This window comes from Schistocerca gregaria, chromosome 3 (genome assembly GCF_023897955.1).
Source record: "Schistocerca gregaria isolate iqSchGreg1 chromosome 3, iqSchGreg1.2, whole genome shotgun sequence".
Lineage (NCBI taxonomy): Eukaryota > Metazoa > Arthropoda > Insecta > Orthoptera > Acrididae > Schistocerca > Schistocerca gregaria.
This window is the reverse complement of record NC_064922.1, coordinates 598,882,864-598,898,342: the sequence shown is the minus strand read 5'-3', so window position 1 is coordinate 598,898,342 and position 15,479 is coordinate 598,882,864. Positions and strand designations below refer to the sequence as shown.

The 15,479-nt window shown below is 40.7% G+C and overlaps 1 protein-coding gene across 1 annotated transcript in view; it reads left to right on the top strand.

The window, feature by feature from the left end:
• LOC126353956 (octopamine receptor Oamb-like) overlaps positions 1 to 15,479 on the top strand; it is a 333,664-nt gene that overhangs the window by 271,679 nt on the left and 46,506 nt on the right. The window contains exon 5 of the mRNA XM_050003260.1: positions 13,565 to 13,788. Within this exon, the coding sequence (XP_049859217.1) occupies positions 13,565 to 13,788 (224 nt within the window). The remainder of the gene's footprint in view (positions 1 to 13,564; positions 13,789 to 15,479) is intronic.

The window sequence follows — 15,479 nt, the reverse complement described above, 5'->3', positions numbered from 1 at the left end:
ATCCAAACCCTCATCGAACCCATCGTTCTACCATTCCTAGACCGGCAAGGGAACTTGCTGTTCCAACAGGACAATGCACGTCCGCATGTATCCCGTGCCACCCAACGTTCTCTAGAAGGTATAAGTCAACTACCCTGGCCAGCAAGATCTCCGGATCTGTCCGCCATTGAGCATGTTTGGGACTGGATGAAGCGTCGTCTCACGCGGTCTGTACGTCCAGCACGAACGCTGGTCCAACTGAGGCGCCAGGTGGAAATGGCATGGCAAGCCGTTCCACAGGACTACATCCAGCATCTCTACGATCGTCTCCATGGGAGAATAGCAGCCTGCATTGCTGCGAAAGGTGGATATACACTGTACTAGTGCCGACATTGTGCATGCTCTGTTGCCTGTGTCTATGTGCCTGTGGTTCTGTCAGTGTGATCATGTGATGTATCTGACCCCAGGAATGCGTCAATAAAGTTTCCCCTTCCTGGGGGGAGTGTATTTTGTTACCATCCCTGGAGGTTAGGGTACTTTTCCAGCAGTGTACCTTTCCTCATCGTGTTGATGCACTCCGGCACGGCGTGTTGTTTGTCTTGAACTGTACTGTGCATATGTTTTGGGAGGTCTACCACGGTTCTAGTGTTTCCTTCAGCCTTGGGTGTGTTTTTCAAGACGTGGTGCTGCCCGTCTCTTTGCCCTTGCCTAAAAATATTCCATCGTTGTAACGGTGATAGGACGTCAGGCAGATTGGTTAGTCGGTCGGTCAGCGCTTAAGCTACTCCTAGTGTGAGTTGCCATCCTGCTACGTGAGTACAGCTCTTGCCTGTGTCACCGCTTTACAGCTGTAGTCACCTTCCTCAGGTCGATTCTGGGAGCACTATCTGTGGATCACTCCACCTTGTTTGGGCAAGTTGTCATAATTGTTTAAAATTTATTCTAATGTTTTAACGTGTTATTGCCTTCCTCATTTGTAATTCTGGCCTTCAGCCGTTAACTGTTTGTAACACGGATTGTGGCCTTCAGCCGCCAAATTATTTTCAATTTTCTCTTAATACGGCCTGAAGTCGTCATTATAGCCTGTTACAGTTCGTTAAGATTGTTCTGAAAAGGTTTTAGTACTTTAACATGCAACTGCCTTCCTTACTTGCAATTCAGGCCTTCAACTGTTGAGTATTCTGAAGTTGCGTGTAGCCATCAGCCAACGCAAAAAAATTTTAAGTTCCTTCTTAGTAAGGCCTTCAGTCGTGAGAGTACTAAAATCTTTTAAAATGGTTCTCTAAGTTCCACGTCTGAGACCTTAAACCTTAAGTTGAATAAGCTTTTAATCCTTGCAAAAGAGGCATGAAGTATTGTATTGCAAAATATGCAATTAATACACGGCGGTCGGACATGCAGCCCATCCGTTATCGGGTAAAACAGCAGTGTTTATTACCGCGCTAGACATATTCCGTGTTATTGAGTACCCTTCTGCAACACACGAAAACTATATAAGCACCACTGATGACAAAAGCGATTCAATTACTCAAAAGAAATCATTTATCTTTTGATTTGAAGGCTGCATATCGAAAGGTTCAGGGATAAGACGCGCACCTGTGCTTATAGGTTACACAGATTAGCAAACGATATGACAATGATAAGGCTTACTCCAAAACAACCAACCTCTTAATTTCAATCGGCAACCAAGGTGCGACTAGATCGCAACCTGTCCCTTTTGACAATTGACTAAAACCCAGATGACAGTTGGCTGTTAATATGTTCAAGGCTAAACTGATTGTCAGTTATTAAGACTGCTCTGAAGGAACGTCTTAAAAAATCACTTATGAACACTTATTACAACAGAACTCACTCGACGGAACCACAAGATCCAGATAAAATACACCGATAATGACCGGGTCTTTCAAACACGGAAACGAACAGCTTAGTACAACAGGTAGTGCAGAATGTAACTAATGACTGAGAAATGAAATTAGAATCAAAGAATTGACCCGGTTAATAACTAAATCTAACCACAAGATCCCTCTTTTGTTTAACTGCAACCTGTGCCTTAGTACAATTTTTCCGGCTGTGTTTACGACCAGGAGCTGATTAATTAGAACATTAATGATCGGGTACAAACCAGAAGGGAAAGGTCATATAGTAGCGGAACAAATTTTCAAACGACAACTAGTGTCTTGGTACAATACTACTGCCTATATCTGTGACCAAAGGTCCGACCGAGTAAAACTCTGAGGTTCGGGTACAAACCAGAAAAATAATAAGGAGGGCAGGTAGACAATGAAACAAATCACCACGAGGATTACAAACTGTTATTCCCTGCTATCAGCAAGCAGTTCCATAGACCCACGATGCGTCGCAGCTGTTACTGAAGCCGGCACGGTAGCTCAGCGCGTTCGGTCAGAGGGTTACGTACCCTCTGTAATAAAAAAAACTGAGTTAGTCGATCATCAACGAACTTCATCAGACGTCTTACGGCGTCCACGTTGAGCAGATACAACGAACAAAAGCGAAGAAAATGAGATTAAATAAAAAAAAAGAGTGGTGCCGATGAAAGCCAGGTAGAAGAGGGCAGCCAAGACACAACAGTCGTCCGACACGAATGGTGCCAACCAACTGACGGAAGGTCAGCCTGCGGCTTGTAGTCGATGCTCAACCCTGAAGTACTTCGGTGTCTTCGCTTTGCGCCAATACCCAAACTTCGTGCCTCCTTCTCAGGCCAGCGAACCCCGTGTATATCTCAGCAAGCAAAGACATTCTAAGGACACAGCCCACAGATACCAACTCTTCCTCATAGATATTGGCAATGTGGCCGCAAGAGGGATAGTCGATACTACACCTGAGCCAGGAACGCCAGACAGGCCTACTAATTCAATGGCGCCACGGCTCAGTTCTGTCGGCAATGCAGTTTTATCAGAAGTCAGAATTCACGGTTTTACAAAGATAACAATGTCGTGAAAAGGAAAATTTTGTACGAGAATGTTATATGTTAGTAATTATCACAGAACTATTACCACAGTACCATCTAGACCTTCCTTCACTGATACTTCACCAAAAATGGGAGTGTTGAGGTATCAGTGTAATTTTGTAATACAGCCAACCACGTAGGCAATGCCACCTCCAGTGTTATGATGAAAGTAATGGTTGTTTGGCGCTGACCTTAATAACAATGTGTAACTTGTAAGTCCTTAATTAGTACGCACTATTAACATTTTATTTCGTAACAGTTCCTTATTTTATCATTAACGTCGCCTGTGTGCAGTAACTGAGAGAATTCAAAGAGAATAACCGAACTGGGTTTTGACTGTGTGACCTCCGAAGTCCAGCTGCCCGCTGCACCAACTCCCTGGATGCTGTTCCTGTTACAGGAGCGAATAAAACGCCTTGATCTCTTTCATCTCTGACTCACTTTTTGAGAGGCTTAATTCGTTACCTGAGCAAAAAAGATAACTTCGTCAGCGCTCAAATTTCTCTTGCATCCAACTGAAGCACATCAGTGTTGAAGACAGATGAAGTCCTTAAATTGCCAAAGCTTTCTTCTGGTATTAAGTGTCCCTGCTTGCCGGCAGTATAAAGTGATAAAGGAAGAGTATCCCGAAGGCAATTTACCCGATTTGCATAATCCCTGTTTAATGAGGCAGTCTTTCTCGTTTCACCTTTACCTTGCAAAGCGTGCTGGGACTCTTCACGACCACTTTAAATCCTCCTAATAGCCCACTTATAGTCTGTATTATCCTGTACAGAACTTGCCCGGAGGAGAAGGTTGAAGTACTTCTGTACTGCTGCTCCCGCATCTAACAAGCAAGGAAGTAGTTTTCCTGTGGTCCATCTTTCAAGATAGTCCTCTTGGATGTGAAGATGTATTTACTAAAACTATATACCTGGAATGTCGTACAAAGGTGTCTTTATTTATGATCATATTTACGTTACGATATCGATCTCGGAGTTATGCAACTCCGCCAGGCGTCCGTGTTTATACGGACGCCTGACGTCTAGGGCTGTTGCTACCTAACTCTGAAATCGATTTATTTGTATATGAACTTCATAAACGAAGACAGATAAGTGGTGTATTCCAAAGAACTTTTCTTATCCAAAAGTAAGTATCAGAAAAACAGCTCTACAGAATATTCATTTCGATTTTTAACTAATGGCGCCTTTCATCACATGTAAATTAATGCAGATGCTACATTGGAAAGACTTCTTCCTGTGAAACGAGGGTTTTTCAGATCACACTATAACGATAATAATGACTGGTGTGTACGACAGCTCAACTTTAGGGACTTTAACGGCCAATGTAGTACTCTATAAGATGGTAAACTTTATAAAAGTCATTTGATGGTGCATACAGACCACAGTATCTGCGTATATCGTCTAAGAGAACATCACTTTCACCCTATTTTTTATGTCTAAAAGAAACAGGGTAGGTTATATCGTGTACACAGTCGTGGAGGTTCTAGATGCGACAGAGTCTTTGTAAAGTACTCATTTATTGTTAACACTGACGCGAGCTTAATTCTGATACAAAAACCGCAAACTTAACAGTGGCCTCCAACATAGACCCTGAAAAATGTCAGTTTGTTTTCTCAGTTTTTCCTGTTTTCTTTTATTCATAAGTGCTTATTTTCACGTTCTTTTCTCACTTGCTAGTCAGATCCTGTCACTCCGTGTCACTAGTCCCGTCATGATAGTGAATCTTGTTTCTATAATATCAAAAGTGATAGAATATCAATTTCTAAACAACCTGAAATCGAACTGTCATGAACTGGTAAACATGTTCATTTGTTCTGTTAAATTGTGTCATTTCGCATATCCAGAGATTACCTGCTTTAGCAGACCGAGTTGCCATTCCGATAAACGTGTGTCATGGACATTGAATTAAGACCTTAATTTACAAAACGATACAAGAATATTTTCTCTGTGGCAGAAACAGCAGAAAGAGAAACTATTTTATCTGTGCCAACGTATCGAAATTGTATGCTTTGGAGAGACCCTTTTTTAAAGAAAACATATACATTAACAGTTGAATTAAATTCAAGTAACGACAATCAATGTACGAAGAGAGATGAAATACGTTTAAACTGTGGAAAGATGACAAGCGACGCTTGCTTATACTACTTTCTCGATGAGTTAGGCAATAAGATTAATTCTCAGAAACACCATCACAAAAAAACAAATAAAAACGAGCAGTGTGGCAAACAACGAAGAAGACTTCGATAGAGATATCAAGGATAAAAATAAAGTAAAAACGAAGCAATTGAAAATGAAAAAAATGGTAAAGGCAAATTCTCACCAAATGAAGGAAAGTAGAGATCAAGCTCCGGTCTGATGCACATTTTCTTTGTCCATGTATGTTCATTAAAAAAAAAAAAAAAAAAAAAAAAAAACCAAGAGTCTCGTGGAAGTGACGACTTTTCATAGCAGAGAGGTTTGGTAGCCGTATGCGTATCTAGACTCAAATCAGTTTGTTCTACTCGAATGACTACCACGCAAGAGCTATTTGTTTCCCTGAAAACTTTTTTTTTTACTCTCTTAAGCGACTCTTGCCTACCAAATCACGCAAAGCACTGTCATTCGTTCCAGCAGCACCACATCTATTTCCTTTATATTTTGAGATTTCAGACGATATATATACTCTGAGTTTTTCTCTTCCATGATAACATGCGTTGTAGTGTAATGAAAAATAATGGACTAGTATATGTAAATTCTAATTTGTGCAATTTAAATGCTCCCAGGGTTCTACATGTTTCCATACAATATGCAGTAAAACTATGTTTAAAAAAATGGTTCAAATGGCTCTGAGCACTATGGGACTTAACTTCTGAGGTCATCAGTCCCCTAGAACTTAGAACTACTTAAACCTAATTAACCTAAGGACATCACACACATCCATTCCCGAGGCAGGATTCGAACCTTCGCCGGAGCGGTCGCGCGGTTCCAGACTGTTTATCTGTTTTTTTTTTTTTTTTTTTTTTTTTTTTTTTTTTTTTTTTTTTTTTTTTGTAGTAACTGAGAATCGTTCTATGACATTGATGAGTTGCTCTAGCCATCAAAAATAGCTTTGGCTTTCCATACATGCTGCCTTTGCTTCTTTTATAATTTGGCTCACTTATTGTAAACAGGTTCTGCGAATTATTCTTCTCCGCTGCCATAGTTACCAATATGAACCTTTTTTTTAAGAATTGGTTATGAGGGTTTTTTCCTTCATTTTTGAACAGTGTCGAAACGAAAGACACTTTCCATCAGTTCTTCCTTCATTATTCAACAACGTAGAGCGGCAATTGTACGTAATCGTATTGCTCTTTCCTTTAAGTCATTTGAGAAACAAGCTTGCACTTCAGAGAACTTTGTAAGTTACATCTATGCCACAGGAATTCTTGTACTTACGAAGAAGAACACGGCAGTGATTGCACCAGTAACATAGATAGACACTTCAAATGAGAGTAGCTAGTGTGTTAGAAACATCTCTCGTAATGTACGCCTGCTTAGCTAGGTGGTAAAGTGCTCGCCTCCCATGCAAGCGGGACAGGGTTCGATTCCCAGCCGGGTTGGAGGTTTTCTAAGGTCGGGAACTGGGTGTTGTGTTGTCATCATCATTTCATCCTCATCAGCGGCGCGCAAGTCGCCCAACGTGGCGTCGAATGAGATGAGACTATTACTTGGCGGCCGAGCTTCCCGGAATAGGGGCCTCCCGGCCAGTGATGCCATTCGCTCATTTCATTCACCTCTCACAATAAATATGTGAGTTTCAATAAAGCGTATGAGCTAATGTGATTATCACAGGATGTGGTAATATGCAAGTATGTGGCGGACTTGTGATGTAATGTGTGAGCGAGCAGGCATGGCGATGACGAATAACGTGATCGTAGGTTCATCATTTTAAAGGTGTCGCAATATGTGTCATGGAGCAGAGACAGCATACGGTGATCTACATCTACATGACTACTCTGCAATTAACACTAAAATGTGTGAATGAGGACTCATCGAGCTACTTTCAAACTATTTCTCTACCGTACCACTCTCTGACAGTGCACGGGAAAAACGAAAAACTAATTTTTTCCGTGCGAACCCTGATTTATCTTATTGTACTACAATGATCATTTCTCCCTATTTAAGTGAATGTCACGAAAATATCTTCGCTTTCAGAGAAGAACGTTGGAGATTGAAATTTAATGAAAAGCTGTCACAGGAAGGAAAAACGCCTTTGTTTTAAAGATGGACACCACAGCTTGCGCATCATATCCATGACAGTTTTTCTCTATTTCGTGATAATATAAAATAGGCTGCCCTTCTTTGAACTTTTTAGATGTCACCGGCCAATCCAATCTGGTAAGGATCCATTACTGTTGAGTAGGAGTAATAGAACTGTTACATCTAAGTATTATGTCAATAAAACTCAGTCTTTGGTTTCCCTGTCTCACAATATTGTCTATGCGATACTTCATATTTAAGTTGTTGGTAATTATAATTCTCGGTATTTAGTTGAATTGACAACCTTTAGGTTTTTACGATTTATCATTTAACTGAAATTAAACGGATTACTTTTAGTGCTTATGTGAATGACCTCACACTTTCCAGTATTTAGGGTCAATTGCCATTTTTCGCAGCATGCTTTATGTTGTCTACATCATTTTACAATGGGGCTTGATCTTCTGATGATTTTATTACACGGTAAATGTCACCATCGTCTGCAAACTATCTGTTAAGAGTATGTCCTAAATCCTTTATAAAGATTAGTAACAGCGGAGGACCTAGAATGAAGAACGACAGGTATCACTTCTGTTTTATTCGATTACGTTTCGTCTACTACAACGCTGATGTCACTTCTGTTTTACTCGATGACTTTTCGTCTTTTAGTACGGACTATTATCTTTCCGACATGATATCACGAAGCCAGTTGCGCAACTGAGACGATACACCTTAAGCAGAAAATTTTATTAGAAGCAGTTTATGAACAATGGTATCAAAAGTCTTTAGAAATCTAAATTGTGGAATCAATTTAAGATCTCCTGTCGATAGCATTCGTTACTTCATGAGAGTAAAGCGCTAGTTGTGTTTCACAAAAACGATATTTTCTGACTCAGCGTCAGTAGATCGTTTTCCTCGAGGTAATTCATAACGTCCGAACACATTGAGTGTTTAAAAAAATGGTTCAAATGGCTCTGAGAACTATGGGACTTTACATCTGAGATCATCATTCCTCTAGAACGTAGAACTACTTAAACCTAATTAACCTAAGGACATCACACACACCCATGCTCGAGGCAGGATTCGAACCTGCGACCGTAGCGGTCGCGCGTTTCCAGGCTGAAGCGCCTAGAACCACTCGGCCACAGGGACAGGCATGTGTTTCAAAATACTACTGCAAATCAACGTCAGCGATCTGAGTCTGTAATTAATGGAATTGCTTCTACTTCTTGAAAAATTGCCACATCATGTATGATCTATTAAATTTATGGCCCCTTTGCTACTAACTCCATTCGCAATAAATATTACAGATAGTATCCACATACGCCGCTGAATGTATCTACAAAATTGTATTGACACATAGATTAGGAGATCTGTCAGCATTGAAAAACATGGAAAAATTCCACATCATGTATGGAGTGTTAATACATTTATTCTTTACTAACAAAACACTACTGCTGTCGAGTCAGGTTAAGGAAATCCCTGACATCCGGTAGCGCTTTCGACAGCTTTCAACTGCGAAGCGCAAATGATTGTGGGCGAACACAACAGCCGTGAAGCAGCGGACAGTAACTGTCCAGAGTCATATTTCTTAATCTGAATGCTTTACTTATGTATTTGTACATTATTCGCATTTTTTTGTACGACTGTTTCATAATTTCAAAGGTGTTTCAACGAATACATGAAAATGAATTTGTTTCGATACTTCACTATAAACATAGTTAATTTTTTGTTTTTATTTCTAACAGGAAATTTGGCAAAATGAATACCCGGGCAATGCCGGGTTTGTCAGCTATTTATTGATAAGCGTTGACCTCACCTTGATCCTTAATTTCTCTGTCCTTACGCCATCATCCATTGAAAACTCAAATCCTTAATAACATTAGATTAGGTTTGTTGATGAAGAACGCAACCGACGCTTCATCTTCATCTTCTGTTCAGGTATTAGGCAGGAATTGTCTGTGATGGTACCCATCTCCGTAGGAGAATTATGATCATGAATTAACACACTGCGTTATTTTTTTTGAAGAAGGGAAATTCTGACAACTGGAAAGAAAGTCATTCCGTATTTAAGCTGGGGAGCAACTGTAAAAGCACTAAATTCTTCGATGCGGTATTTGCAGGATGTTCTGGAAGTAATAGCAAATACAGATCTTGTGACACGATTCTGTATTCTGAAAATATATCCCTGTAAATTACAGAGGAAGCAGTACGCGTTGGTTGTACAAAAGTCTTCTGTTTTCACAAATGTTAGTCGCTTCCCTTGGAGCCCAGATATGATTCAGTAACTCATTAGTCAATGCAAGTATAATGAATAACATTTACTTTCATTTTGACGTATCTTTAGTAATAGCTTTGCATATAGCTGAATTAACCCGCTTGGTGTTGGTATGTGGATTTTTCAATTAGGTTTGTGAACACTTTCCTATCCCACAGATCGACTATTTTTGTTTTTGATTCTTGTGGCTTTCTATGAGAAAGCACGGATACATGTGAGGGTGGGGGACGCGAAGGAGTACCACTTCACCCCCTCTCCGTCCCCCCTGCCCTAAATAACAACATTCTACACATATTAATATTTAATTAAAAGCTCACTTTCGGAAAACACTATACCAGGAAATCTAAGAGTATCTAAAATGGCAATAAACTGTATAATACGTGAAATGTATTCGCTGTTGCGAATAGGAATAACCAGCAGCTGTATAAAGGAATGACGAAAACGGAAATTTGTGCCGGACTGGGGGTCGAACCCGGTTCCCCTCTTTTGTGCGAGCGGTGGCCTTAACCGTTTTGACTATCCTCACGCGACTCCCGGCCAGACAGAAACTTCCGTATGTCATCGTTTTGCGTCACTATCTGTATTGGTACACGCATAATGTAATTCCCGTAGAGGGGCCGACATTTTTATTGAAGTACGCTGCCTCGTATCGATGGATAAATGCGGTATTGCAGTGTCTGAGTTGTTAAGAAGATCGACCCAATGTTTCTTCTTAACACAGGCACCGCAATATCGTAAATTCTAAGAAATTACAAGTTTTGTTTTACGCAGGAGCTCTTCAGTATTGTTCCTGAATGCTAGCCCACGCGGATGTTCTGCGCCATGACATGATGTACCAGTCGTCCTAGCCAGGAAAAGGCTAACCACACCCGCTGCCAGTAATACACCTGACACGGTGCAACTGGCAAGAAACAGGAAGTTGAGGAAATGATACACAGCAGGGAAAAAGCACCACAAAGAAAAAAAGAACAGAAATACTAATTTTTCCTGAATTTAGGTTGAGACTACAGGCAGATATCGCATTTCCTCCCTCCAACTTATATGATCGTATAGCCGTAGTCTGCAGACTACAGCTCACAATCTTAGAGCTAAGTCAATTACTGTACTAATTATGATGAGTGCACATTTCGATTTTATACAGTATAAATTATAGAGTGGTGAAAGGGGGGCGAGAGGGGGAGTCTCAGACACTAACCAAGTATGACACCCAACCCCTCCATAACTGAATCGTAGATCATGGCCAATTCAGAGCCTTGTAAAAATTTAATTTCTCTGTTTGCTGTTTCAAAGTATTTCACTAACTGCCTTTTTCAGTAAGAGGACAGGTAAAACCTTTCATTACCATACTAGTATTTACAAAAAACACTAAATATTTCATTATCTGATAACAAAAAATTATAGACTACCCATAGTAGGACGTTCCGAAACACTATGTCTGATACCATCTCTTTAGCGCCAAGCAGACACAAAAATTATGGGCCTACAGGGTCTACTGTCTATAGTATTTAAAATTTTCCGTGAACAAATGGTGGTTAACGCAGTAAAAAGCATTAGCCAAATCAAAAAGTACTCCCAATGATAATAACTTTTGATTTATCAATTCTGTCGTATTACTGTCTAGAAAACAAGTCTGTTCAGTCGACAGACCTCTCTGTAACTCGAACTGATTGCCACTGCACTATTTATAACCTTTTTTGTACAAGACCCTATCGCAAGGATACCAGTCGGAAATTCTTCCTTAAATATAGCTATAACTTCCCTATTCACTCGAACCTGTAGAATTTGCCATACAGCTTTCACAATACATCAAACATTCCTCTGAAGAGAAACTGTTTAACTAATTCATATATAGTGACGTAGTAGCGTATGGGAGCCTCTTTAGTTCCGATAAGTAGGCTAGAAGTAGCATAAACAGAATGACAAATCATAAATTTTAACGATATTTCCATATTCACACCACTAAAATCTGACAGAGCTAGAGCCGGATCAAGATTCAACATGTACACAGCATTCCTAAAGCGATATAAGAGCGTTCAGCGGGACCGATGTCAGTCGACATCGAGGACTCGAGACCATTATGTCATTAGAGCTTCATCAAACCCCTTATACAATGTTGGACAATGTCGTAAGCAGTCAATAATCTTTCTGGACACCCAAGACTGCAGTAAGGTACTAGTGGTGATTATACAGGTTAGTTAGAAACTGTCTAAAAGGCTTGTAAGGGTGTTACAGAATAGGTTGTGCTGAGAAATAAATGAAGAAAATATTTCTGTACATTGCGCCGTCTCGGAGTTAATTATCGCGTCTCGCCGGTGCGCTCACAGATTCAAGCGTCCTGCCAGATATAATTAGTGTCACTTGTTATTGCGATGATAGCACTGGAGGATACTTCAGCCTTTGGCTCGGGTTCGGTCCTTACTAGAGTCTCGTGCCCAGTTTCTGTATAGCTCCCTTGTTCGGTTTTAGGACACCAAACGAAGGACACGTTTGGTTATACCTTCTCTGGTTACCCGGCTGAATTTTCTCTCTCTACGGCCTCATTGGCTAACTTCAATGCTAGTTAACTCGGAAACGACGCAACGTATCGAATTTTTTCTCAATAGTTTTTTCTCAGTACAATGTACCCTACAACACCCTTACAAGCATTTTAGACTGTTTTCACCACCCTTCGTATCCGTACTAGATCTGCAAAGAGGTTTTATAGGAACTTCGCAATAATGTTGTTACATGCATCATTATTCCAGTTTAATCTTAAGTAACTATTCCCCTTATGGGGATACGACCACTACCTAATACGCGAGTTGTTCTACTCGGAAGGAACAAAATAATGTCAGTGGCCACGATTGGTCGTTTGTTATGGTTTTTGGCGAGAATTGACTAGAGAGTGAGCTGTAGAAATGTGGTTCATTCATCCCCTGCTACAATGTTAATGACCGACAGTGAATGCACACACCAGCCGGTTTCTCACTTTGGATGTTGTGGGTTTACCCGTGCGCTGCGACTGTGCTACGTCTTTGTGAGTGAATAATGTCCTCATTCTCTTGATGCTGCCCACCGTCTGGCTTAGAAGCCTAGCCCCCTTGATAAACTGAAATCAGTACTTCGAAACACTACACTTACCGACGGTTCACGCGGCAGCTCCGTCCACTCTGGACTTCACATCCGGTCTCGGGCTGTTCGTAACGAAGGCTCTTCCATGATGTGCAAGACACGGTATGGACTGAGGCTTTTCTTTATAATGTATCTCAAGTGCTGCAACACATAATGATCCTTAAAGAGATCAACAACATACTGAATAACCGAATCACTGGTGTTACTTTGCGAAACAGTAGTAACAGAGTAATGACCTTTCACCAGATCTGGTTCTTGTCTGATTACGTTCCATCTGTGAGTTCGTTAACATCGTAAGTACACAACTGAGAGAGCCTGGATGCATTTATGACGCCGTACGTGAATATCAATTTCTGATGGAAATTATTTGCATCAAGATAAAAAAAACATCGAAATTAAAAAATGAGAGTATACACGCCAATCACAGCACATATGACCTTTTCGTATGCACATCAGTTACATAAATATTAGAAGCTACTGCACTTTCAGTTTTAATAGTTGGTTCAAATGGCTCTGAACACTATGGGACTTAACTTCTGAGGTCATCCGTCCCATAGAACTTAGAACTACTTAATTCTAACTAACCTACGGACATCACACACATCCATGTCCAAGGCAGGATTTGAGCCTGCGAGCGTAGCGGTCGCGCGGTTCCAGACTGTAGCGCCTAGAACCGCTCAGCAACTCCGGCCGGCATTTTTAATAGTCCATAAAAGTAAAGCAGTTAAAGACAGCTATGTTAGGAAAGAATACAGAGCACTACTTGGTTGCTGACTTCTTATGCAAAGAGTCAGCTTAGATTGAGCGATCGTTACAGGTTCTACCGTAAACGTTTCTGATACTTTTTGGGTCGAACTTAACCTTTCAATTACGCATCCTCGGTGAATGACATGTATTTACATAGCGACAGATTTCCAAGACATCCTCAGTATTACGCCAAATTAGGGCCCACACAGAGCGTAGCCTAGTGGAGACGTTTGTCTATAAACGTGACACCGTCTCTCGTTGCAGGTGAAGCGGTTCCGCATGGAGACGAAGGCTGCGAAGACGCTGGGGATCATCGTGGGCGGCTTCATCGTGTGCTGGCTGCCGTTCTTCACGATGTACGTGGTGCGCGCCTTCTGCACCGACGCCGAGTGCATCCCGGCGCCCGTCTTCTCCGTGCTCTTCTGGCTCGGCTACTGCAACTCCGCCATCAACCCCTGCATATACGCGCTCTTCTCCAGGGACTTCAGGTGCGTGTGCCGTCACTGGAGCAATTCTCCGACGGAAAAATCCATACATACGATAAAAATGGTGTGTGTGTGTGTGTGTTGTACATTTCCTCCCAAACCACTGGATCGATTTCAACCAAACTTGGTACCTATAGTGCCAGGTAAGAATCCCTAGGGTGAGTAAGAACCACTTGTATATCACTGTTCAGGAGACACGACGTCATAAATAATGACATGCGTGAAAAACACCCGCCTCATACACGACGGTTTAAATGTGTTACTCCTGTGCTACTAACTGTATTCTGAGTAAACTTCTAAGGTAGTATCAACATACGTCGCTAAATGCACCTACAAAAATGAGTTAAGGTACCACACATAGCTCTGCCATCAACACTGAGAGGCGTGAAAAATTGCCACATCATGTATGATCTATTAAATTTATGGCCCCTTTGCTACTAACTCCATTCGCAATAAATATTACAGATAGTATCCACATACGCCGCTGAATGTATCTACAAAATTGTATTGACACATAGATTAGGAGATCTGTCAGCATTGAAAAACATGGAAAAATTCCACATCATGTATGGAGTGTTAATACATTTATTCTTTACTAACAAAACACTACTGCTGTCGAGTCAGGTTAAGGAAATCCCTGACATCCGGTAGCGCTTTTGACAGCTTTCAACTGCGAAGCGCAAACGACTGTGGGCGAACACAACAGCCGTGAAGCAGCGGACAGTAACTGTCCAGCGTCATATTTCTTAATCTGAATGCTTTACTTATATATTTGTGCATTATTCGCATTTTTTTTGTACGACTGTTTCATAATTTCAAAGGTGTTTCAACGAATACATGAAAATGAATTTGTTTCGATACTTCACTATAAACATAGTTAATTTTTTGTTTTTATTTCTAACAGGAAATTTGGCAAAATGAATACCCGGGCAATGCCGGGTTTGTCAGCTATTTATTGATAAGCGTTGACCTCACCTTGATCCTTAATTTCTCTGTCCTTACGCCATCATCCATTGAAAACTCAAATCCTTAATAACATTAGATTAGGTTTGTTGATGAAGAACGCAACCGACGCTTCATCTTCATCTTCTGTTCAGGAATTGTCTGTGATGGTACCCATCTCCGTCGGAGATTTCCTCTGTCTCTTCTCCCATGGCACTTATAACTTCCTGCCTCTCACTCTCCATTCTTTTTAGATGTTCGTTCCATTTTCTTCTGTAATCTCGAATTTTACCATTGGGGCTAAAGATTTACAGTTCTCCTCTAATATCTTGATTTCTTAGTCTGTCTTCTCTTGTGCAACCTTTAACACATCTAAGGAATTTAATTTCTTGTACCTGAAACCGGATTTCTTGCTTCTTGGGAATTTCCCAAGTCTCACTTCCATAGAGCGGTTTGGGATCTGCAACAGTTTTGTAAAATTTAATTTGATTGTCTTTCCTGGTTTCGTTTTTTAAGTTTCTGTTAATTGTTCCACATATCCGGCTAAATTTACTAACTTTAATTTCCATATCTCTGCTGTAGCCATATGTCATTTCACATCCGAGGTAATTGAAATGGTTTACTTTTTCTAAAATCTTCTGATCTATCACTATTTTGGTTCTGATCGGTTCTTTCACCACGAAGGCCATTGAATTAGTTCGTTCTTTTGAAATTTTCATGTTAAATTTTCGTTTTAGGAATTAGATTACTTT